General features: G+C 50.2%; 4 protein-coding genes across 8 annotated transcripts; 2 read left to right on the top strand and 2 right to left on the bottom strand.

Annotated features, from left to right (window-relative positions):
* Window positions 1-597: 597 nt before the first annotated feature.
* Window positions 598-6,302, top strand: LOC121363887. Its single transcript, XM_041486632.1, has 5 exons — window positions 598-705; window positions 1,303-1,424; window positions 3,306-3,404; window positions 3,863-4,027; window positions 5,427-6,302. Exons 1-5 carry the CDS (start codon window positions 618-620, stop codon window positions 5,571-5,573), a joined length of 621 nt encoding a protein of 206 aa, XP_041342566.1. The 5' UTR covers window positions 598-617; the 3' UTR covers window positions 5,574-6,302.
* A 649-nt stretch (window positions 6,303-6,951) lies between these two features.
* On the bottom strand, window positions 6,952-10,197 carry MRPL27 (mitochondrial ribosomal protein L27). Of its 2 annotated transcripts, none has more exons than XM_041486548.1 (4): window positions 10,123-10,197; window positions 8,585-8,707; window positions 7,807-7,874; window positions 6,952-7,355 (listed from the first exon to the last, which is right to left on the bottom strand). In XM_041486548.1, exons 1-4 carry the CDS (start codon window positions 10,142-10,144, stop codon window positions 7,149-7,151), a joined length of 420 nt encoding a protein of 139 aa, XP_041342482.1. In that variant the 5' UTR covers window positions 10,145-10,197; the 3' UTR covers window positions 6,952-7,148. The 2 variants fall into 2 exon arrangements, with proteins under 2 accessions (XP_041342482.1, XP_041342481.1); XM_041486547.1 differs by lacking the exon at window positions 10,123-10,197 and adding an exon at window positions 9,912-9,936.
* A 147-nt stretch (window positions 10,198-10,344) lies between these two features.
* On the top strand, window positions 10,345-16,360 carry EME1 (essential meiotic structure-specific endonuclease 1). Its single transcript, XM_041486549.1, has 8 exons — window positions 10,345-11,020; window positions 11,104-11,231; window positions 11,409-11,501; window positions 11,914-12,035; window positions 12,218-12,350; window positions 12,870-12,985; window positions 14,007-14,196; window positions 14,552-16,360. The coding sequence occupies exons 1-8, from the start codon at window positions 10,345-10,347 to the stop codon at window positions 14,726-14,728; spliced, it is 1,635 nt and encodes a 544-aa protein (XP_041342483.1). The 3' UTR covers window positions 14,729-16,360.
* A 132-nt stretch (window positions 16,361-16,492) lies between these two features.
* On the bottom strand, window positions 16,493-20,832 carry LRRC59 (leucine rich repeat containing 59). 4 transcript variants are annotated; one of them, XM_041486550.1, is made up of 8 exons: window positions 20,562-20,832; window positions 20,155-20,214; window positions 19,755-19,794; window positions 19,478-19,632; window positions 19,068-19,172; window positions 18,420-18,492; window positions 17,832-18,005; window positions 16,493-17,295 (listed from the first exon to the last, which is right to left on the bottom strand). In XM_041486550.1, the coding sequence occupies exons 1-8, from the start codon at window positions 20,664-20,666 to the stop codon at window positions 17,051-17,053; spliced, it is 957 nt and encodes a 318-aa protein (XP_041342484.1). In that variant the 5' UTR covers window positions 20,667-20,832; the 3' UTR covers window positions 16,493-17,050. The 4 variants fall into 4 exon arrangements, with proteins under 4 accessions (XP_041342484.1, XP_041342486.1, XP_041342485.1 ...); XM_041486552.1 differs by having other exon boundaries at window positions 19,478-19,636; window positions 20,562-20,831; XM_041486551.1 differs by lacking the exon at window positions 19,755-19,794 and having other exon boundaries at window positions 19,478-19,636; window positions 20,562-20,828.
* Between the last annotated feature and the right edge of the window lie 2,237 nt (window positions 20,833-23,069).

Consider the following 23,069-nt stretch of genomic DNA (forward strand, 5'->3'; position numbering starts at 1 on the left):
CGTACCCGGTGAGAGTGTAAATCCTTCCTGGGCACCGGAACAGGGGCTGTGAGGGTGTTGGGGCAGGGTCGCCTTCCTCAGATGGGTGATGTGTAACCCAAAAGCAAGCTTGGTGTTTTCAAAGCCTGTGGCTGGAGATGAGATGAGAGCTCGGGAGTGACCCGGTTACACCCTGCCAGCGGTGCCCTGAAGGTACCCAGATACTTAGCGTTGACATGGCACTTAATTAAGGTGTTAATCGGCTAATAGCGAGCACCTCCTGCTGCCTGCGGGGCCAAGCCCCGTGCGGCACAGGCCAGCTTTCCCTCTGCAGGAGCGGGGCAGCGCTGGGGTTGTCCCCTGCCCGCTGACCCCGGCAGTGACCCGCGGCTTGGCACGGCGGGACTCTGCTAACCGCGGCACGAGGCCGGGGCACCCGCGGCTGAGCCCGAAGGGGGAGCGCCGGGAGCCCCGCGGCTGAGCCCGAAGGGGGAGCGCCGGGAGCCCCGCGGCTGAGCCCGAAGGGGGAGACCCGGGAGCCCCGCGGCTGAGCCCGCTCGCTCGGCCCCGCCCCGCCCCGCCCCTCGCGGGCCGTGGGGCGCGGGCGGCGGGCAGGGGCTGCCGGCTGCGGGGTCGGGATGGCGCAGCCCGCAGAGGCCTCGGGCCACACGGCGACCGCCAGCGCCAGCATGGACAACAACGTCCTGGCCATCGTCATCGCCGCCAGTGAGTGGCGGGCGGGGGCTCCGGCGGTGCCGGGAGCGAAGCGGGGGCGGCCGCCGGGCGGGATCGGCCTCTGCCGGTGCCTCCCGGGCTGTGCCGATAAGGCGATACCTGGGGAAGGGCAGGGGAGAGGTCGCTGCAGCAGCCGGCCCGAATTCGGGGGTCCCCGCTGTCTCACGGGATTGTGGCCGGAGCGGAGCGGCGGCGGGGGCTGGCGGTGCGGGTGGGCTCCGCAGATCCGCGGGTGGCCCGGGGGGGAGCCGCGGGTTCCCGGGAGATCGGAACACTGGCGAACCGGCGCCCTGCCGTGGTGCTGAGGGAGCCGAGGCGCCGGGCGAGTGACGGTGGGTGCCGGTGCTGGTCCCCACGGGGCGGTCCGGGATGGGGTGAGCCCCTCCTGCCTCTGCAGGTTGTTCAGCGTCTGGTAGGGAGAGAGATGCTGGGCACAAAGGGGCTTTAGCGCTGTTGAGACGGGCAGCAGGTGGAGTCGGCTTCTCAGGGCTTCTCCAAGAGGCAGCCGTGGGGCGAGAGCGGGCGGCAGGAGGAGGCCCGCGAGCCCGTCGAACCACCGGCTCTCTCGCCTCGCCCGTCTCTTGGCAGCGGTGTCCACCTCCGTCTTCATCGTGGCGATCCTCATTCTGCTGCTGCTCTTGTACCACCGGGACCCCATGTGCTGCCAATTCCTCTGCTCCTGCCGCCTGTTCCAGACCCCCAGCCAGTATGTGAGTGTCCTCAGAGTCCTTCCTCTCTTTCCCCTGCTCACGAGTCCCCCGAGCTCCTGTTCCCTTGTGCTGGGTCTGTGGGGCTGCACTGCTGGGTTACTGTCCTGCAGCCTGGCTGGGATTGTTGATGGACATGGGTCCTCCAAGCAGAGCTGGGCTCTGCCACCTCCTTGCTCCCACTCTGTCCAAGAGATCCATCCATCCACCCACCCGGTCCTGCCTGGCTGTGCCATTGTGGCTGTATCTCCAAGACCCAACACTAAAAGACTTCCCTGCTCTCCACACAGCTCGGGAGGGAGGTTCTCCTCCCCCTACACAGTCATGTGTGGGGTCGGGCTGTGCTTTATAGGAAGGGGCCCAGCAGGGAATGGAGCTGGAAGCTCAGGGCAAAGGCAGACAAAGCCACCCGCATCCCTGACAACTGGCTCTCTTGTGCACAGCTCCTGGGGAAGGAGCAGTGAGACACAAAGCCCTTTCGCTTGCATCTGTAATTTCCTAGGGCTGGCTTTCAGCTGGGGAAGCTGATGAAAAAAGAGCAGCGTGTGTAGCCAGTGTTGCTTTTGTGGCAGTAACTGCCTGGGGAAAGCTCAGCCTACAGAGCTGCAAGGATGGCTTCTGAGGGGAGTGCTGCAGGTACCACTTTGCAGTCCCTGGGAGAAGAGTGGACATTCAGCCTCACTAGCAAGAGGTGGACAGACTAGTGCTATGAAAGGCAAATCTAACAGTCCAGCACTGGCTGAGAAGTCCCCATCAGAAATCACAGTGGAAATAGGCTGCACTGATGGTGTCCTTGTCTGATTGTCTCCACTTCTTTCCCTCTCTTCCCTCCTGTTGCCTGCCCATGCCACACATTGGGAGCAGGCCCTGCTGCTGTGCTCCCTTGCCCTGTGGAGCTGCTCTCTGGGGCAGTAAGAGATGCTCCCTGAGCTCTGAGGCGGAAACTTCAAGCAGGCATCTTGCCTTTAGCAAAGGACTGTGCGGAAAAATAGATGCAAAGAATTATGTAAGGAAAGGGAACATATAACGTATTTCCTTCAGAAAAAGAGAAGCAGTTGTAGTGTGTGAGGCAGGAATAGTTGCACTGGTTTTGCTCGTGAATTATTGAACAAACAGTTGGGTGCTATTTTCCTGCAGCTTCTGTAGTTGTGCTGTAGGGCCAAGACAAACAGTTCCTTGCTTGTTACGAGCAACAGTAAATCCTCATAGTCCTCCCTGCACATCCCTGGTTGCTCTGGCAGTCTCTGGGCTGGTTTCTGCTGGCAGAGATGGGGTTTTCCTTGAGCAAGGTGCAGCCATGGCTCAAGTCCTGGCTCTGGCTCGAGGAGCTGTTCTCTGTGAACAGGATTTCTGCTCTCTGTTGCTCAACACCTTGACAGGAAATCCAGTTTAACTGGAGTGAGACAACTGGGGAACAGTACAACTATTGCCCTATGGATTTGCTTGCTGCATGATCCTGAAAGGTCAAGCTCAGTAGATAGGAGCTAACAAATTCTGTAACTCTGAGCATGTGATGGAGCTCTTATCTACACCAGCAGAATAGCTGAGTTGTTTTTTGTTGTACCTCAAAAAGAGATGGTTCTGCTGATTTTCAATAAAACCCTGCCCTGGGGCCCAGACTGTCCCTCTGGCTGTGCTCTGCTCCAGCTGGCTCCAGCCCTCGGAGCAGACCCTGCGCTGCCTGGGAAGATGTCCTGGAGCAGTTGGTGTCACTGAACAGGAAGGGGCTGCTGCCAGCATGGAGGGCTGCAGGAGCCACATGGGCAGAGGGAGCAACTCTTCCTCTGCCAGGGTCCTGCTGTCCCATGAGAGCTGGTTGAGCTCTGCTCTCTGCTGGGAAGGATGGGAGGGATTTTGGCTTTGCTCATGTCCTCCTCATTCCAGGACCGCCCCCCGCCCTACTTCAGCAGCAGCCAGCAGCTGGTGGGACCCCAGCGTGGAGCCTCACGGCTGGAGAGCAGTGCTGAGAACCCCGGCATGCAGGTGATGGCAGGCTCCCTGCTGGGAGCTGCGCGGGAATGACAGCAAAGGTGCTCAAGGGCTTGGAGAGACACTCTAGTTATGGAGTTTGCCTGGGGCAAAAGGTGCTGGGCAGAATCTTCTGGTGCTATCCCACAGCTTTGGCAAGTGCTGCCAGTATGTAAAAACCCCGGGGGTAGGCGGCATGTGGAGGGAAGGAATATTGCAGAGGATACCACAGTGTCCTGAAGTGTTTGTGCAGGAAGTGCCAATGGTAGATCCTGGGGGCTTTGGGATCCTGCAGCGCAGGTCGTGTGGTAATTGCCCCCTGGGAGGGTGGATATCCTCTCTGGGTGTTCAAAGGAGCCCACAACTACCTACAGCTTTGAACCCTGAATTAACTCAAGGTCGCAGCAGGACATAAACTTCTAGTGATGACAGCCACCATCACACTGACCCTTTTTGGGGATGGACGTTTCTAGGGAGACGAGCTCTTCTGTGTCGGACCCCCCAGCACGTACCAGCTCCCGTCCTGGGAGCAGCCCCGCCTGCCTAGCTACGAGAGCGTGCGGAAGAAGGATCGCCAGCGGGAGATCCATCAGATGATTGCTGACAGGTTTGGGCTGTGGGCAGAGCCATCCCAGGAGGTGAGTTCCCCTCCCTGCAGTGGGGGGCTGGCAGAAGCCCATGGCAGTCACCACTGTGGTTCATATCTGTGTCTTGCTTCACAGTTGGTGGTAGCTGAGGACTCTGTGCTCTGTGGTTGCTTTCCTGATAGCTTTTATCTCTGGGAAAGCACAAAGTGTATCGGGAGGCTCCTTTGGTGTACATCTGTGCTGGTTAATGAACCATCTCCCCTCCCCCCGTGCATTTGCAGAAATGCCTGTACCAGGAGGCAGGGCAGAGCCCCACAGAGAAACGGCAGGCTCCTCAGATCACCTGCTCCATACAAGTCCAGGCTGGGAGTGTTATTTTTGGATCTCTAAGGCTTTCATGGGTTCTTGCTTCTTTCTCCCTGCAGGACACTCCTGGGGAGATGCCTTGGTATTACCTTGAAGTGTTTATGGCTTATTTATGAGCAGGAGGCTTTGCTTGTTATGATATTTTAAGATTTGCACTCCCACAATGAACAGGGAAACGTGAGTGCATCCTGCCAAGTAGGTCCTTTGGCAGCATCCTGAGATGCTCCCATTCAGAGACCTCATTGTCTAAAGCAGGACAAAAACTTTTGAAACCCTGAGTAAAGCATTAAAAGTTCACTGATTTACCTGGATTTTGAGCTCTTAAAGTTGTACCATAAAGCCTGGCATATTTAGCCCTTGCCACTCCGTGTTTGGAGCTGTATCTAATGACACCTGCCTGAAAAGTTTCAGCTTGATATGGTGGGAGGTGTCCCTGCCCATGCAGGGGCTGGAACTGGATGATGTCTAAGGTCCCTTGCAACCCAAGCCATTCTGTAACTCTATGAAACCTGGGCATTGAGGGCACAGGAGAGTAAAGCTCCAAAGACAAGTAGTTGAGGAACAGCACTGGAAGCTCTTCCTTGTCATGCCACTTCCTGTCACCTGTGGGGAGAAAGCTAGCCCAGCTCTGCCAAAAGAAATGTGACAAGGCCTGGAGGCTCCTCTCTCTGTGCAGTGAGACTTGCTGCCAAAACCTGGGTACAACACCTGGTTTGTAGGTACTTGTGGAAATCCCAGTAATTTTTCTTTAGTCAAGGGAAAACAAATGACAGCCCTCTCCCAACAGAAGTCAAGTTTGTTCTGGCCTTCTGCCAAGTCCTTGAAGGGGAACAGGGAAGAGCAGGAACCTGGCACAGAATGTGAGGGGAGAATGTGTCTCTCAGCAGGTTTGTGCCATGTTCCAGACTGATGCTGTCATCTCCAGGTGTTCCCCAGCCTACAGCTGGCTGTGCTGGGGGACTGTGGGGGTTTAATTTCAGGCTGGTGGCAGTTGTGAGCCTTTTCATCTGCTCTGTAAGAAGAGGTGGGATAATCTCCTAGTTATTTCTGATCCTCCATAATGCTCTTCCTCTCTCCTTAATAGATGCCACCTCCTTATGAGCATGCTCTGAGGCATCCTCCAGCTTTCTCAGGAACAGGAATAAGCTCAGAGACCTTGGACAGACATGGTGTTCCAGACCCTTTCCATGCCCCCTTCAGCTACCAAACTCAGCGGAACACTGCGGTGTAAGGCCTTGGCCTCAGTGTACTGCTGCTTCCCGTGCTGTCAGCAACAGAAGTGCCTGGGATACCATTTTCCTCCACAGTGAATGGCCAAACCTTCACCCAGATCCACAATCAGCTGAAACACAGGCAAGACCAACCCAGCCATTAGTGACATCCCTCTTGCAGCACAAGAACAACCACAGAGCCATTGCTGGGTACTGCGCTGAGCAGAGGAACCAGGGACATCTGCTCACTCTTCTCTGGCAAACACCAAAGACAAAGGTCCAGCTGCTGGAGCTGCACAGGGCAAAGCCAAGGAATGTCTGCTAGGCCAGAGCTCCTCAGGAGCAGCATTTCATACCTCTGTGAGGCAGCACTGCTGGCTGCACAAAGGATCAGACCTCAGGCACTGGTGGTATTGTGCTGCTTCACCTGTTCTTAGGTTATCAGGTGTTTTACTGTATCTGGATTACCTGCCAGGTGGAAATCCTCACCTGTGAGTGGCAGAAAGGATGGGCTTTGGAGCACTGCTGCATGCTCTGGCACCAGCGGCCTCTGTGACTGACAGTGGTTCTGTACAGAGCCCACACATGGATGTGGAGAGGCTCCATGGGTTATACCCAAATACAGACCACCAAGATGAACCACGGGACTGGATCTGCAGGCTGGGAAAGGACAGATGCACGGACTGAACAGCTGGAGGTCTACATGAAGACTGTGAAGCACAGGTGGACACATGTGCCTGACCCAGTTCACCTGGTCTTCTGCAGAGCAGAAGAACTGTCTGAATAACGTCAACACCAGTGTCCTTACACTACTGATTTTGATAACCTGTTTTCTACTGCAGAGTCAATGTTTCAAATTGTTTACAAACCTGTAGATAAAATGAGATCAGTTTGGGCACAACACACTGGGGCTCCGTTATTTTGAGCAATACAAGCTCAAAAATGTCACATAATGACTCAAAGATAAAAGGATGAGTATCCTGGATAATGCTTTATCATACACCTCCAGCTGCTGAGGCTTCAAATACTAGCCCAGATTAGGGCATCTTGCCAGGCCCCCTGAACTCAGTAATGAGTTACAATTAGGCCTGTGAACTCACCTTACATGGCACACTCAGATATTTAAGTTAATCATTGAGGTGAGTGAGCTAGAGACAAAATCCAGCTTCCGGGTACACAGCATACATGCATGTGGAAAAGGATCTGTTCTGCAGTATTTTGAATTAAGGTACAAACAGAACAGTAATGACTAAAAATGAGCAAAAATAGAGGGAATTATTAGCAGGACAAGTACTGACACAAGAGTGATTGTAGAGGGAATTCATCCAATGGCACAACAGACCAGGCTCTCCAGATACTACATGACCATGGTAACACATTCCATGAGCAGCCAAGATCTTCAGCTGCCCCACAGCATTTATTAAACACTCTTAAAAATGCCAGCTGGTGATCTCAGTGCCTGAACACAGATCACAAGCACTTCAGGAACAAAACCAAGTCCTAAAACAGTATCTTCAGAGCCACTCTTGTCCTCAGATGCCAGCACAGCTGTAGTGGTCTGTCCTTTCCATCTGTGCCCATGTGACACAGCAGGTTCACAGCATGGTGACGAGTTTGAAGCTTCCCACCTCTGTGGTAGGGACAACACTGATAAAAGTTTTATAAAGGACTGCTCCTTTGGGCAGCTGGCAGATCACATCCCTGCTCTCGCTGCTGCGGGGTGGGGGCACGTAGACCTCTTTGGTGTATCTCACAATCCCATCCTCCAGGGCATAGAGTGTCTTGTTACGGCCCATCCCCACCTGGGAGAGGATGAGGAGCATTAGAAAGGAGAGGTTGGACATCCACAACTAAAGCAGATCTGATCATTGGTCTGCCTTGTTTGATATCCTGGCTTCAACAGCATCTGTTGCTTTATTTTTTAAAATAAAACCACACAACTTGCTTCCAACAACCAGTTTGCAATGGTGCTCAGTATGAGACATGAGACACCCGTTCCACCCTGAAGCACAAATGCCCAGTCAGGTCACAGAAGTGTTCTGGGATATCAGTTACTTGCAGACCTTCCCTGAGTCCCATGAACACGGGAACCTGGCATCACCTGACAGGTGAGGCTCTGAGCAGACTGTGACTAATACCACAGAACACAGGGATGAGCATTCAGAATGAGACTGAAAGAGAGGAGGCAGTGAGTGTGGCACTCTGGGGGGGACTGCTGTTCTCTGAGAACCAAAGAGAGAGGAAAGGCCTTACGTGAGCGCCGGGATGCCAGCGGATCAACCGCTGCGTAGCCAAAATGTTTCCTGCATGGACAAATGCACCTGCAACAGAGTGACACAGTCAGACTGCAGAGAAAGAGCTTCCAGAGCCCTGGCAGAACACAAATGATTCCAGGATTACAAATCCCAGCTTTCTGTAGGCATTTTCTAAGGAAAAGTTACTTCAAATGTTAAAAGCATCTGAACGAAAATGCTGTTAGCAGGAAATAAAAGGGCAATGGCTAGACCATGGCAAAAAGTCAAATCTCTGAAAAGATTGCTTCTAGGGTACAAGTTTTTTTCTGGCTGCTGAAGGCATTTGTTTTATTACATTTACATTGATATGTTTCCATCAGCAAAGCTAGTAATTATTAAGCACTCAACCACAAGAATCTGCACTTTGGCTTCTGCTAAGCTTTGTACTTCTCTCCTTTGTAAACACTGGAAATGCTCAGTTTTTCCAAAGTGCAATGTAGTTATGAGGTGTCTCACAGTGCTCCCTCCTCCTGGGCTCTCTGGAGAGGCAAAGTTAGAACCAAAGTACATTTCCTCTAGGCAATTTTGGCTGGCAGCCGGCGGGCTCGTGGTGGGGGGATCTGACTCAGCCTGCCCTCCCACCAACAACCCTTGATCATGAGGTTTCACTGATCCTCCCCTTTCTCCTGGAAAAGTGCCCTGCCCACCTCCTCCTGAAACACTCAACAACTGACACACAGCAGGGGAGAGAAGCTGTGAAGAACCCAGTGAAATGCAAATAAGATACTCAGGCCTACCTTCGACTTTTTTGAAGCCATAGCGTTTCCCCGGGCTGCGGCCACCCAGGTTTTTTGAGCTCCCCCCACTTTTCTTAGAAGCCCATCTGACAGCAACCAGGCTGGTATGGTGAGTGGTTAGAACTAGGTAAGGAGAAAGAACAACATCAGCTGGAAAAAATATCATATGTAATTCCTTCTGTCACATGTAAGGATATCAGTTAAGACAGGTTTTAAAATGAAAGGCAAAAGAAAGCCCTGGGAGAAACAAAAAGTACTTCCAAGATAAATTAGACCAAAATGGCCTAAGTTCCTTGAAAAAAGGCCACATCTCAAGTGCTGCTGCTGCTGCCTAGGTAAGAATAAAACTCTGAGCAACCATGTTAAATGATGTGCACAAATTTCTGTTTCATTCTTGTAAAATGCAGCACAGATGTCATTGGTTGCTGTGGATTGCTCTTACAGTGCTTTGAGAAAAGATGGGTTGTGATTTGTTTCAGTTTCCTCTTTGACCAAATGGCATTTACTTACACAGTTACATCCTGAAATCTTACAAATGAGCAGACTCCAATTCTGGAAAATACATAAACATTTATGACCAGCCAGAAACAGTCTGAGGAGTATCCAGGAGTATAAAGGTTGGACTTGCTGGTATTGGAAGTCTTTTCCAACCTTAATGATTCTGTAATTCTATGATTAAAGGCTCTAAGAAGGAATGTAGAGCCCTGGGAATGGCAAAAAGGGAGTCTGGAGCAGAGTTTTTTTCATTAATCCTCCCAGTTTAAGGGAAGTGTTTAAGCTTGAAGAGGGCTTGCAGCAACCTGGTCTAGTGAAAGGTGTCCCTTCCCATGGCAGGGGGTAGGAACGGGGGGATCTTTAAGTTCTCTCCCAACCCAAATCATCATTATCTTAAAAATCTCTTCTGTACCATCTCTTATGCAGGTAGGAGACAAACTTAATTTTTCTGAATCCCTCTAGCCAATTAAGCAGCAGGCTAGTCCAGAACAGTGGTTATCTTGTTTCCTCAACCTGAGCAAAACCGCTATTTAACTAAATTAAATCATCAAGGATACTCAGTGAGCTGGAAATGTCCCACGACTGGAAGTGTTCAAGCACAGGCTGGATGGGGCTTACTGCAACCTGCTCTAATGGAAGGCATCTCTGCCCATGGCAGGTTCCTTCCAACCCAAACCTGTCCATAATTCTAAGCAATACTGTTGAGGAAAGGGTACAAAACCCCATTAATTTCAGGACATTACCCATTAAGTAAAAGCCTCCGAGACGTGACGATTTTCAGGAAATTAGACAAAGACGAAGCATAGCTACAGTTTCACATACACAAACCCACCCATCGCCATCACCACAGCTCCGCCCCAGCGGAGGAAAAAGCGAAAGCCTCGGCCTCGCGCCCTCGGTGGTGACATCCCACCGGGAGCGCGACGTCCCGCGGGGTGATCTCCCTGGGGCACCTTCTCCCGAGCTCATCCCTCCCGCTCCAAGGCCAGACCGCCGCTCCCCACCCCTCAGAGGGTAACGAGCTGCCACGGGCCCTCACTCACACAGCCGTCCCAGCGCCGCCATCTTGATGGCGCCGCTTCCCCGCCTCCACCCGCTGGGAAGGCGACGCTCACGCGCGCCCGCTGGGCGGCAATTGGTCCCGGCGCACGCCCTCGCTAACGTTCGGACCAATCGCCGCCCACTGCGCGCGCCTCCGGGCCAATCAGCGGCCGGCGCGGGCTTTCCCCTCAGGCGGGCGCCGGTGCCCCTGAGGAGACGGGGAGATGGCGGAGAGTGAGTCAGGATCTGAGAGCAGTGAGGAGGAGAATCTGCCCTCCTTCGCCTACCTGCTGCAGCCGTCCCCATGCCTCGGCGAGCCCAGCCGCCCGCGGTCGCCATCTCCTGATCCTGAAGCGGCAGAGGTTGTCAAGATGGTGAGCAGCGAGAGTGAAGAGGGGGATGAGGAGATGATGGACGTTGTCCCTTTGAACGAGAGGATCGAGATGAGTGTGGGAGCGGAGCGTGAGCCTTTCAACCTGGGCGCTGGTGATAAAGGAGAGGCATCTGGGCTTTGTGCTAGTGGTGACCTGATGGCTCCTGGGAGCGAAGGGCTTCGGGAAGACCTGATGTCGTCTGGGGAAGCAGCTTGTGATACTGAGAATGGCACACGCGGTGTTGAGACATCCTCCTGGTGCTCCTTGCCAGTCAACTCTGACAGGCCTAGTAGCCCTCCCGTAAGCAGAGAAAGGCCGGAAACATCGCTCCCTCTCAAGAAGCGACAATATAGTCAGAAGGAACAGGAGGCAATCTGCCAGAATGCGTGGCAGAGAAAGAAGGAGCAAGAAGCAAAGAGGAGGGAGCAGGAGGAGGAGAAAGAGAGGAAGAGAGCCGTTGCCAAGATGCTGAAAGCTCAGCGGCCAGGAGAATGCCAGAAATACATAACAGTGGTGCTAGATCCAGGTAGTTGTCCTCACAGCCTGCAGCTGCCTTGTACTGACTGTTGTCTCCTCTCTCTGGAGGCCTGACCCATGCATCGATTTCAGTCATCTTACAGGTAGAAGGTGGCGAGCAGATCCTTAGTGCTTTGCAGGCTGCCAATTATTCCTGTGTGTTTGAGAACCACGCTGTTCCCTGCAGCATCACCTGGAGGAGAAAGACAGTGACATCACAGGTATGCGAGCAAAATTTTGATGATCTTGTCCTTTTTCTCATGTGTTATTTGCAGTTGTTAATAATTGTATTTAGCAACCCAAGTGAACACCCTCTAATTTCCCTGCTCAGAGGTCTGAGTGGGTGTCTGAGTGAATTCTAAACAGACTGTGGCCTGTTTGTTTTCATATCTGAACAGATGGGAGGAGGAGATGAATGGACAGAAGAACCAAATGTTCTAGTTCTGCTTGGCTTGGAGGAGTTCTTGTCCATGGCTCACAGCTACAAGCAAGTGAGAATGCTTATGACTTTTATGCTCCTGAACATGTCTTGATGTAAAAGCGCTGTTTTGTCATCCCTCTTAGTGGCAGGAAGGTTTTGGTGTGGGAGGAATGCAGGGTTTCACTGAAACAGAAATCTGGGTGTAGAAGCCATTAATGGGCTGTGTAATGTACAGTTCTGACAAGCTTTCTTTGCTAGTTAAAATTTTTCACACATTCCTCTGAAGGCTTACATTGTCACATCAAGTGGGTTTATTTTTTTTTCGTTCTTTCTGCTCTAACTTTACATGGGATCAAGTACTGCCTGCTTGCCCTGAAGAGCAAGACTCATCTGCAGACCTACGAGCAGGGCAATAATTTGCTGTGCTTTTCTGTATATCTCAAAATGGTTTAACTCCTTATTTTTCCCATTCATCTTTGTAGAATGCTGATGGCTGTGCAGAAAAGCAGAAGGAGACCCTGCAGAGCTATGTAGTTCATATGATGGAGAAAATGCCTGGGAGAATTCTGGCTTTGGCAGTGGTTGGAGTAGAAAATTATTTCAGGTCAGACTTCTTCCCTCCAAATGTTTCTGTGTTTTCTTTGGCCTTGAAAATGCCATGTGTGTTTATGTTAATTCCATCTAGCAAAGACTGGAGTATAAGAGGTATTCCCAGAACTGCTCTACCACTTTTTATACACCAAGTCCATCCAGACTGTCACCCCAGTCTTACTTTACTCTTTTTAGGTCTCTCCAAGTTCAGCCAAAACAAAGGCTGCGACAGACAGCAGCGAGTGGGAATCAAGAGAAACGGGGAAAAAGGAGAAAAAAAGAGGTTAAGGATTCTGGCTTGGACTTATCCAGAATGGATGTGAAAGAAGTGAGTTCTTTTAAAACGCGTGCAAGCATCATCTGGGATCTCCCAGTGTCTGAACATTTGACCCAGTCACACAATTTTTTGAATGGGAGTATGTGGCTTTCGTTATTCATTAGTCCACCAGTCTGTGGACAGAGCTCTGTGGGTTCAGCTCCCCCTGCTCAGTCCTGTACCTGTTCCCACACAGACTGATGTGTCTCATTCACCTGGATACTGATGTCAGTCTCAGCATCTCTTGCCCTTCATGGCCCATTGGCAAAGCCTGCTGGTCTTGGCCTGTTCGTAACAGGAGCCACTGAGGAGCTGAAGCAGCTCAGAGGACACTGAGGTGGTATTAACTGTCAGGAGACAGACTGCCCCTAAATACTTCAATCTCTTAAGTTAACTGCTTCCAAAATGGAGAGAGAGTGAAGGTTCTTGTCCTACAGCAGGACGTTTGTGACCCTTTTCTGCTTCAGGCAAATATGGAATTTGATACAACAAGACTGATTGTGCCATTTGTTTTTCCCAATGGTGATACAGGCCCTGGTGGATCTGCAGCTGAGTACACAAGTCCAAATCAGCATTTTTGAGAGCAGTGAGGAGCTTGGGGAATATGCCACTATGTTCACAAAAGCTGTGGCTGAGGCACCATACAAGTGAGTAAGCAGAGTAAGTTTGGTCCTACCTTTGGAGAGGCTGCACTTTAAGCTACTGGGAAGGAATAGCAGGTACAACACAGGGTATAATGGTTCTTAAAGGTGCAGGTGACACAGCATCTGCTGTTACAGCTCCTTCAACACAGGACTTGTTCATGAAATTGATGTCCTGCTCACAGAGGGATCAGGACAGATGCTGGTTTGGGTTGGAATGGACCTTAAAGATCACCTAATCCAACCCCCTTCCATGGGCAGGGACATCTTCCACTACACTGGTTTGCTTAGTGCTCCATCCAACCTGGCACTGAACACTTACAGGGACGGGGTATCCACAACTCCTTTGGGTATCTGCAACTCCTTTGAGCAATTAGTTCTGGTGCCTCAGCACCTTCAGGTTTCACACTGGAGCCTTGACATCAAGTAGAGCACTTGTTCTGAGCCAGATTTTTGGAGTGGGAAGGGAATGCAAGTAGGGTTGGCTGTTAGAGTGCCAGCTTTTCTTCTTCAGTGTGTAACGCAGAGACATGCCTGAGAATGAACCACTTGACTCTTTCCATTGATAAGGGAGGACAGCAGCTTGTTGCACAATGATAGCTAAGAAAGCCATCTTGTGCAGTCTCACACAATCCTGGCATTCCTATCACAGCAGCTGCTGGATTTCCATGTCAGCCATGACAAGAGATGAGCTGTCATTAAAAATGACATCTAAAAGTGTTTTGTTATGGTTGACAGCCAGAAGGTGAATTCTTGTTTACCACTTTGTCTGCAAGTTGGCTTGTGTCAGGATTGCTGCTGAGTACAGGATTGTTTCTTTTTCTGGAGCAATCTGGGTCTGAAAGAAATTGGTAGTGCATGTAAAGAAAAGAGGGTCAAATTATTCATGTTTCTTTTGATGCCAGTTGTGTCTCTGACAGCTCAAGTGAGGGGTGGCGCTCTGGCTCTGTGACAACAGATGGCAGGGACAGGATTTTCTTCACAGCCTCATTGTCTCATTTGCTTCCTCATTCCTTGTTCTCCCTAGGCGAGAGCGAGAGAACACAGGGTTCTCCTTCTACTTGGAGAAGGACTGTTGCAAAGGGGTGAAGGTGGATCCTTCTGGAAAGGGCCTCTTGAAAGTATGGAAGAGGCAGATACAGCAATTTAACCGTGTCAGCTCTGAGATGGCTGAGGCTATCGTGTCTGCCTACCCTTCTCCTCAGCTTCTGATCCAGGTGAGGATGCCTCAGGGATACCCAGCACTGTGTGCAGGCAGCCAGTTCACGCAGGGAGCGGAAGAAGTAATTGAATCACTACTAAATTAGACAGTGATTCTGCACTGCGGTTCAGTAGGTTAGCAAAGGAACTGATTCCTTGGATGGATGCCAAGGATACTATTCTGGCTTCCCACTGAGGGTGCAGCACTGGCTCCACTCTCCAAGCTCACAGATGGGACTTGGGCAGGGACCAAGAGAAAAATGAGTGGACACTGTGGAAGGGCAGAGCAGGTACAGGTGCATAGCTTTGACTGGGTTTTTGAGCAATGGATGCAAGTGGGTGATGCCATTGTTGCTTTTGTGTTGCTTTTAGGCCTATGAGAGATGCTCCTCGGACCAGGAGCGGGAGAACATGCTGGCCAATATCCCTGTGCACCGTGGGGAGGGGGTGACGGCCACCTCCCGGCGCATCGGGCCGGAGCTGTCCCGACGCATCTATCTGCAGATGACATCCCACGATCCCGACCTCTCTCTGGATTTTACCGGGTAGCACAGGGAAAAAGGGGTTGTACTGTTTGTTCAGTTAAGTGTTCAGGTTTGCATTTCACTGGGTAGCTCCAGGGAATAAGGGTTTTTACCATTTGTCTGGTCAAGTTTTCAGTTTTCTTCTGTGAAGAAGTGCTTAGATAACACTCACTGATCCTTGTTTAAAGACTTGAAACGCATTTAGACTTTATTGTAGAAGGAAAAAAGTTGGATAAAGTTGCTGAATAGCAAGAATTTACACAAGAAAGGTGGTGAACATCTTCCCTAAGCACACGAGTTGCACACAACTTATAGTACTGATGTTGCTTTATTTGTCTTTCTATGAAATAAATAATTCTGAAGAATAACCTTTGCTTCTTAACATGGTGTCATGAATATAGACAGGTATGTCCTCTATTGAAAGAAATAATTCCTGTTGCTCTCCTGAACTGCAAGGACTTACCTTCTCCCTCTTTTGGGACAAATCCTGAAGCTAGAGCAACATGGTGCTCCCCCCAGCACCTGCTCCAGTGAGGTGAAAGAAGTTTACCTCACAAAACAGCCTCTCGTTGTTCCGCTGCAGCAGATGGGAATGAGTAAGACTAATTTTCAGATAGAAGTTTAGAGTGCTCTGATTCAGTCTCCAGACGGCTTAATCTAGAGAAGGTCTTGAAATCTGATTATATGTGCTGGAATTATGAGGTCTAAACAGTTGGCAGAAAAAGCTTCCTTTTAATTAGATTGGGGACCACAGCCTGTCCGTGCAGCCATCAGCACTTGTGTGCACACAAGGACAGTTGAGGGTTTTTGTAACAGCATTGCTGAGTGCTCAGAGAATTAAACTGCATCCCATGTGTGGAAGTTAACTCTTTGGAACCCTGCTGCCACCAGTGGAAAAATCCCTACCTGCCCTGCTTGTTCCAGGCATCCAGCTGGAGCCCTGACCTGACCAGAAGTGCTGTTGACCTGAATCTATAAATGTGTAAACCCATGCTCACCAACCTATGCAACACTCATCTGGATGTTGGCAGGAAGGGCTGCATGGAAGAAACATTGCTTTAGATGCTGTTTGTAATTTTCATTAACATTTCTGGATAGAGAGTAAGGACATTTTAAAGAATGGGATGAGTTAGACACCCAAAGCAGAGCTTAAAGGTGTTTGAGGGAAGCTTTGAAAACATGCACCCTCCTAAGGCAGAGGCAGCCCTTCCTTCCTTTAATCTGATACTTGTGCTGCTGATCTCCTGTGTGATATTCAGGGAACCACAATCTTATCATCAGCTTACAGAAAAATGAAGGTTTACTGCTGTGATGGTTTCCCCATAGCACTGCTCCTGGCAGCAATAATCCCAGGTGTGACAAGAGGGAAGATTCTGGAGACCAGTGTAGAATGTCTCAGTGGAGTCTGTAGCACAGATATTCTCTGAAACTTGCACTTCATTTTAAGTACTCACAAAGCCCTTAAGGGTATGAAAAAATTCTGCTTGATGGAAGGAAATTTTAAAATTAATTATTTTAAATAATTTTAAAGGAAATTCTAAATAAATCACAGACCATTGCAGAGGTGAGTTTTCCTCTTGAGTGCAAACCACCAAACCTCCCAGCCTTTCCCCAGCCCCGAGACGTCCCCTTTCCTGCCAGCAGTGCTCCCACAGTGCCACCCAGTGCTGCTTCTGCAGCTGCAGCAGGCAGGAATAGTCCCACGTACTTGGAAATCATTTGTGGCTGTTCCTAAAAGGCCTAATTAAAATGAAAGTTATGTTAACAACAAACATCCAGTTCAGACAAATTGCTGTGAAAACTGTTGTATTGAAAATTTTCAGCTTCTTTCAATAGCACATCAGCCTCTTTGCTCCAACATAGGGATGCACAGCCATCCTACATGCCTGTAATTGGTCCTGGAGTGGGGCCTTAGTGTATTATTCCCATACAGCCATACCACCAGTTTTAGCACAAACAGAAAAGAGAGCAAGGAACGGATATGTATGAAAAACCTTCCACCTCTAGCTCAGAGCTACAGCTGTCTGACCCAGATGATGCGAGGGCTGCTTGTTCCCATTCCTATAGACTGTCAGCTTCCTGTACCTCACAATCCTGGTGGACACAACTTGGAGGCAAGGAGTGGTAACAAGTTTAGGTTAACGTGCACAATTAATGGGAGTTACAGGCCGACTGAGAGACATGCACAACAAAGATAGTTTGAACAATAGCTCTGCTCTGTGGAGTGGACCAGCAAACCAACGCTGACTGGTTCAAAGCAGTTTCATCAGAACACAATTCCATAGGAATTCTGGCTGCGTAGATGGCGGAAGGAGATGCTGACGAAGCAAGTGCCCATCCAGGACAATCACTGGTGCGAGTTGTGCTGTAGCATGTTCTGCAGGGTTTTGTGGTTCTGCAGAGCAGCCACCACATCCTCGTAGAGGGTGTTCACGCTGATGCAGAGAGGTTGATGCTGCAGCTCTGTCAGCTTGCAGGCAGCCAGAGTACAGAGGATGCAGAACAGCACAAAGAGCAGGACCCTCAGCACTGACCGCGACCACGAGGGCTTGTGCCGGGGGGGCTGAGGGGGACGGGAGCTGGAGGCTGGCTCTGCAGTGAGAACGGGAATAGGACAGGATGTGAGGAATTAGTCAACTCTAACAGGCTATGCTCACAAACAAACTGTTCAGGTAAAATACTTAATCCTCTGCTGCAGTTGGCTTTTGGTGTGAATTATCATCACTTAGCTCTGATAAATAAGTAGATGTGCAGGATGTAACTGCTTGGGATGAAAAGTTTCAGGTCCAGTTTCACAGGCAGCAGTGCAGAGGGTGTAAAACACCTCTGTGTTGCACAAGATCTGATTGTGCAAATGTAGCTCAGTAGACTTAAGAAAAAAATGAGTGGAGGGAAGTTCTCATTAGGAACAGCTGGAGAACTTCCTGACTTGTATCTCACAGTTCATGGGAACACAGGAAAAGGGGAAAAGGGCACAGCAGCAGAGTTTATCAGAACTTCTATAAGTTCCACCCTACCCTCTCCCAGCGTCTCCCAGTACCTGGGCTGCATGAAAACAATTCTGGCAGCATCACAATCTGATGACAATGAAACCTGACACAATCCCACCCAAAATGGACACTACTTACTTCGGGTGTGCACTGTTTCCTTTTTAGTTTTCTTTTCCATCTCCTGTTTTGCAGCTTTCTGAGCATCGTACTCCCGCCTTCTGCGCTCCTTTTCCTCTGCCTTCTCTCGCTTCCGCAGTTCTCTCTCCAGAGCCTCCTTTGCTCGCTGTTCTGCTTCACGCTTCTTCTCCATTTCTGGGGGTTAACAGCAAGTTTTTCCCTTTTATCACTGCCATTTTCCTTATTAACTCATTATCCCAACTGGAATGAGGAAACCAATTAAACAACTATCCTCTTTTTATAATTTTATTTAGCATTACATACCTTGCATTTTGCTGTGCTTTTCTTTCATGTTTTATAGGTAACCTATAGCACATTCCATCTAGAGATTTAACTATTCCTCAGGCCAAGAAATCACACACACTACACCCCTGCTATACTTCTCCCTCCAGCCCTTTTACCCTACTATTCCCTGAGTACTTTGGGTTTGGGTGGCTAAAAGTATGTGTTAGATGGCAATTTATTAGATGGCGATCAGAATGTTTGGGTGTGTTAGACAATCCAAGAGCAGTCCTCAGCAGACAGCACGTGGGGGCTCCTTGTCCCTACCTCTCTCTGCCTGGAGTTTCCGCTGCCGTTGTCGATCTTGCTCAGACTGGATCGCTTTCATGTGCTGCAGTACCTTAAATAGCCAAGAAAACAACCTGAGAGCTGTGCAGAAGCCTAGTGGCACAGTCAGTTCAGAACAGAACAGATGGAGTGTGGCTGAGGACAGGCAGCTGGGGCTGACCCTCAACCCTCACCTATCCCTACAGCTAGGGCTCTGAAAAGAACTCACAACTTACGTGAGTCTCTGTTGTTAAAAAACAAATCTCACTAAAAACAAACATGGCAAACTGGTGCTCACTGATACAGAGGATCACAGAACATTTCTATTTATGTTTGCCAGAACTTCTCCAGAGGTTTTTGTACTATCAGCACAGGCATGGATTACTATGTCTGATTATGCCTCCACTTTCTTGGCAACCAGCATTTAATCCTCTCTTAACTCCACGAATGGAGAAGCATCCTCCTCAGCCAGGTGTTTGCTCTCCACAGGCAACACAGTAGGGGAGTCAGTGCAGTGGACCTGCACCTCACTCCCTGAAGAAACTTCAGGCTCCTGCAGCAGCTGCCCAGCTTGCTAAGCAAGCAGAGGAAGAATCACTGGCAAAGCCATGAAAGGAAAAAAAAATAGAATAAAACCAGACTCCTTACCTTGACAGCAGCCTGCTTACACTGCTTCTCATCCAGACAATCTCCTGCCACTTTAGCCAGAACAGGATCCAGGGGATTGTCCTTCAGATCCAGCCACTTCAGGTTCTGCAAAAAGGCACAACAAAGGGGAGGCTGTAATTATTTGGAAGTCTTGGAATTATTTAAGAGAGCCAAAGCAGAAGCAAAGAAGTGCTTAGTTTTCACATTAATGAAACAGATACAGAAGATGAGCAGAGATGTTTTCAATACACTGAGAGGATTTTCACTGAGCTGCAGTGCAGACCCAGCTGAATTTTGGAATGGGTAGTCAGCAGGATGGATGCTTTACCAGAGAAATCAACTTGAGCAGGATCACAAGACCCTGGGCTGCATCCCAAAGCTTTACGTAACTGCCCAGCAAACAGTTTTACCTTGAGCTGTGCAAAGCTGACTGGCAGGGTCACCAAGCGGTTGTTCAGAAGGTCCAGGTGCTGCAGATTGACCAGGCGGCCAAAGTCCAAGGGCAGCTGTTGCAACCGATTTTTACTCAAATCCAGTTTCACCAGATGCATCAAACTGCAGAAGTCTGACTAAAACCCAAGCAAAGAAAACCCAGAGAAAGCTGGTCATTACTTTTATGGAACAACCTAAGTGGGAAGTAAGTGGAGACAGCCTGCAACTCACACCAGGCACAAATCCTTGACTTACTACAGGACTGTGATGGAGGAAAATCACTCTCCTCCTTCGTCTTGGAAGATGGAGGTGAGACACAATGGGACAGATATGACAGACTGAGAAGGTTATGGATGACAATATGACAGGAACAAACCCAAGCCTCCACTGCTGATGAAACTCCTCTGTATTCACCTGGGGATGCTCTGGAAGGAATGCACTGCAATCTTCACACAGTTCAACCCTGTACTCTCTCCTGCCTCAGCCAAACCCACTGCCAGCACTGACCTGTCACTGAAAACTGAGTCATTCAGCCACCCCAGGGCAGCGAAAGTGCCAGTTCCACAGTGCCTGGTGAGCCTCTACTGAAGCACCAGCTATCTTTCCAAATATCGCCCAGCAGACTCATCCCCGTGGAGGCTCTCTAGCACCTTACCGGCAAGGAAATGAGGTTGTTACAGGACAAATCCAAGACAGTAGCTTTCGGAAGAGCGGCCTGAAAAACAAATAAGGCACTGAATGACCATAGACGTTCACCCGATCCCTCTGACACCTGCTCTGCTTCGGCCTCTGCGGTTTCTCCCGCGTCAGTCCGTCCATCCCCCGCGGCTGCTCCGAGGTCACGTCATCTCCGGATCCATCTCTGTGTTCGAAAAGGTTCTTATTCCCAGGACAGCAGTGACTAGCGGCTGCCGGGCCCGCGGGACACAGAACCACGCTGCTTTAAATACCTGCAGGCCAGGTCACAAGCCCCCAGCACATCCGGCTCCCCTACGCTGCCCCTTCCCGGGAACCGGGAGCCGGTCCCCACTCCTGCCGGGGAGCCTACGGCCGGAGACTCACCAACTCCCGCACCGGCACCTCATTCAGGTCGCAGAGGCTCAGGTCCAGCTCGTTCCCGTCCAGCTTGTCCTTCAGGCTGAGCCCCTTCCCGCTGCCCCGCGACATGGCTCCGCCGGCGGCTGCCCACGGGGGATGCGGCTCGGCACGGGGAGGCGGCGCGGCTCGGCTCGGAGCGGCTCAGCGCGGCTCAGCACGGCCCAGCCCGTCCCGTCCCGGCGTGGCACGGCCCGGCCCCGCCACCCACTTCCGCGGCCACGTCCGCGCGGGCCCCGCCAGCCCCGCCGCGGGGCCGAGCGCGCCCGCTGCCGGCCCGGAGCGGGGCCGCAAAACGCCTAGCGATCGTCTTAAGAAAGGATGGCATCTGATGTTTGATCTCTGCGTGCTTTCAAACCTAAGCAAAAAGAAAGGAGATTTAATCCCCCAAGCAGACAGCAGCTAATAAGCTCTAAGCGCTGTCTTGAAGGACGAATTACTTGTTGGTAGAATTGTCTTGTTAAGGTTTAAGGCTTGATCCGATGATCTCAGATTTAATGGGAGGTTAACAAAGCTTGAGAAGAAGGATGTGCTACTGATAGCAGGAACAAGGAATGCAGGGTTTATGGGCTACAAGGACATTATGCAGAATCCCCAAGATAAGGAAGAAACTAATAATGCTAACTCAGCAATTGGGTTGAATCAGCTCCAAGCAGGTAAAAGGTAGTTCTGTCAGGGGCAGATTGTGACCACCTACTCATGGCCACAGACCCAAGAAACCCACCAACCCAAAAGAAGAGAAAGACCAAGACTGTGGACTAATTAGCATGGGAAGTGAAAGAATCATTAAGCAATGGAAGACAGAATACTAATTGATATGAGAACTAGGTAACTTGTAGCCAATGAACATTAATGCCTTTTGTTTGCTGAAATATATAGTCAAAAGTTTTGACCATTGTCATGTTGGCTTTGTGGATTTGCAATCCAGTGCAGAACTGTAAATAAATCAAATACCTCAACTCTGGGTGTGGGTTGGCCTCTTGCACACTGGGTGAGAGAGCCTATTTTGGGACACACTGGCACAGCTCAGGGCATTCTTGTAGCTGTCCCACCAGCCCTGGAACCCTGGCCAGGTTGGCAGGAGTTTAGATCTGGGCTAGATGAAACAGCCCTGCAGAAGGCAGGAGAGCTCCCAGCCAAGAGCCATGAGCAGGGGAGGTTTTGCATCCAGTCACCTCACCTGACACACACCACCCCACAGAGACCCAACCGGTTTATTGCCAATAATCCCAACAGAAACCCAGGGATGTATACCTTGTTTTGCAATATCTGATACAGCTGCTTCTATCTGTCCACACTCTCCCTAATGCAGGGGGTGAATTCCCTCTCATTTGGGCTGTTACAGTACCCCACAATGTCTCTTCACAGGAGGAACACTTGATGGATATGATATTCCTGCTCCCAAGGCTCCAGTCCCACAGGAGCAGAGCACTCTCCTCTGTGGAGAAAGTCAGTGAAAGAGAAAGGAGCCTGGGCTACAGCCAAATTAGTGTTACCTGGTACTGGGATTACAGCAAGGACTAACCATGAATTTCCTGACCTCTGTGCTATTTGTGATGTTTGGGACATTGCAAAGATGTTTTCACTCCTGCAGCACATCTACCCTCTGGATGCATTGGTTCATTTTTAAGCTGCCAGTGAATTTCTTCCAACTCCCAGAAACTAGCATTAGCTCAGTACTGAGGTAACTGAGGCCACAGGATCCTCTGAACAAAGGCAACCCAAAGCAGCACACAAGGTTTTGCCTCATAGAAACTACAGCAAAGTCTGCCTGAGGTTGAGGTGCTCCTGTCCAGGAGATTATGGAAGTTTTTAAGAGCATTTTATTGTTCTTCCAAATGTGAGCAGAAATTACAGAGCCCTCGTCTGAGAGGAGTGAGGTCTACTTATCCAAGGATCTCCCCGCATACCTCAGCTTTTCACAAAAATGTTTGTTTTTGGAAGGAAGGGCCAGGGAAGACCTGCTCCAGGGAGTGGTGGGGAAGCCAGATCTGCGAGGCAGGCAGCTGATTACTGATCCACTCGTTACCCTGAGCCAGCGGGGGTTTCGTGGGCTGTGATGTGATGTGCTGTTCCCTTCCATGGCTGGGAGGCACCAAATACAGTCCTGCTCTGGAGAACAAAACCCAGAGGGGCTCTGAGGGGGCCTGAGCAAGACTCTCTGTATATCTGGGAAAGGTCTTCATCAATGCAATGCTACAGAGACTGAAATCTGTGTTTCCACAAATGCAAGAGCCATTGGCTCCTAGCAAAACCAAACAAGGGTGTAGATGGGTTACAAAACCTACCTACTTATTTGTGATTAAAATCTGTTGATTTTAAAATCTTGATTAGAAATGAATGGTACCTTATGCAATGGTGTATGAAATGTTACTGCTTCAGGGGTTCTTTGCTTTGATCTCTAGCCAAAACCATTACAATCTCAAACAAACATACCCAAATATTAAGGTCACATTAATTTCTGCATAATTCTTG

Source organism: Pyrgilauda ruficollis, unplaced genomic scaffold (genome assembly GCF_017590135.1).
Source record: "Pyrgilauda ruficollis isolate IOZ18807 unplaced genomic scaffold, ASM1759013v1 scaffold77, whole genome shotgun sequence".
In the NCBI taxonomy this organism is placed as follows: Eukaryota; Metazoa; Chordata; class Aves; order Passeriformes; family Passeridae; genus Pyrgilauda; species Pyrgilauda ruficollis.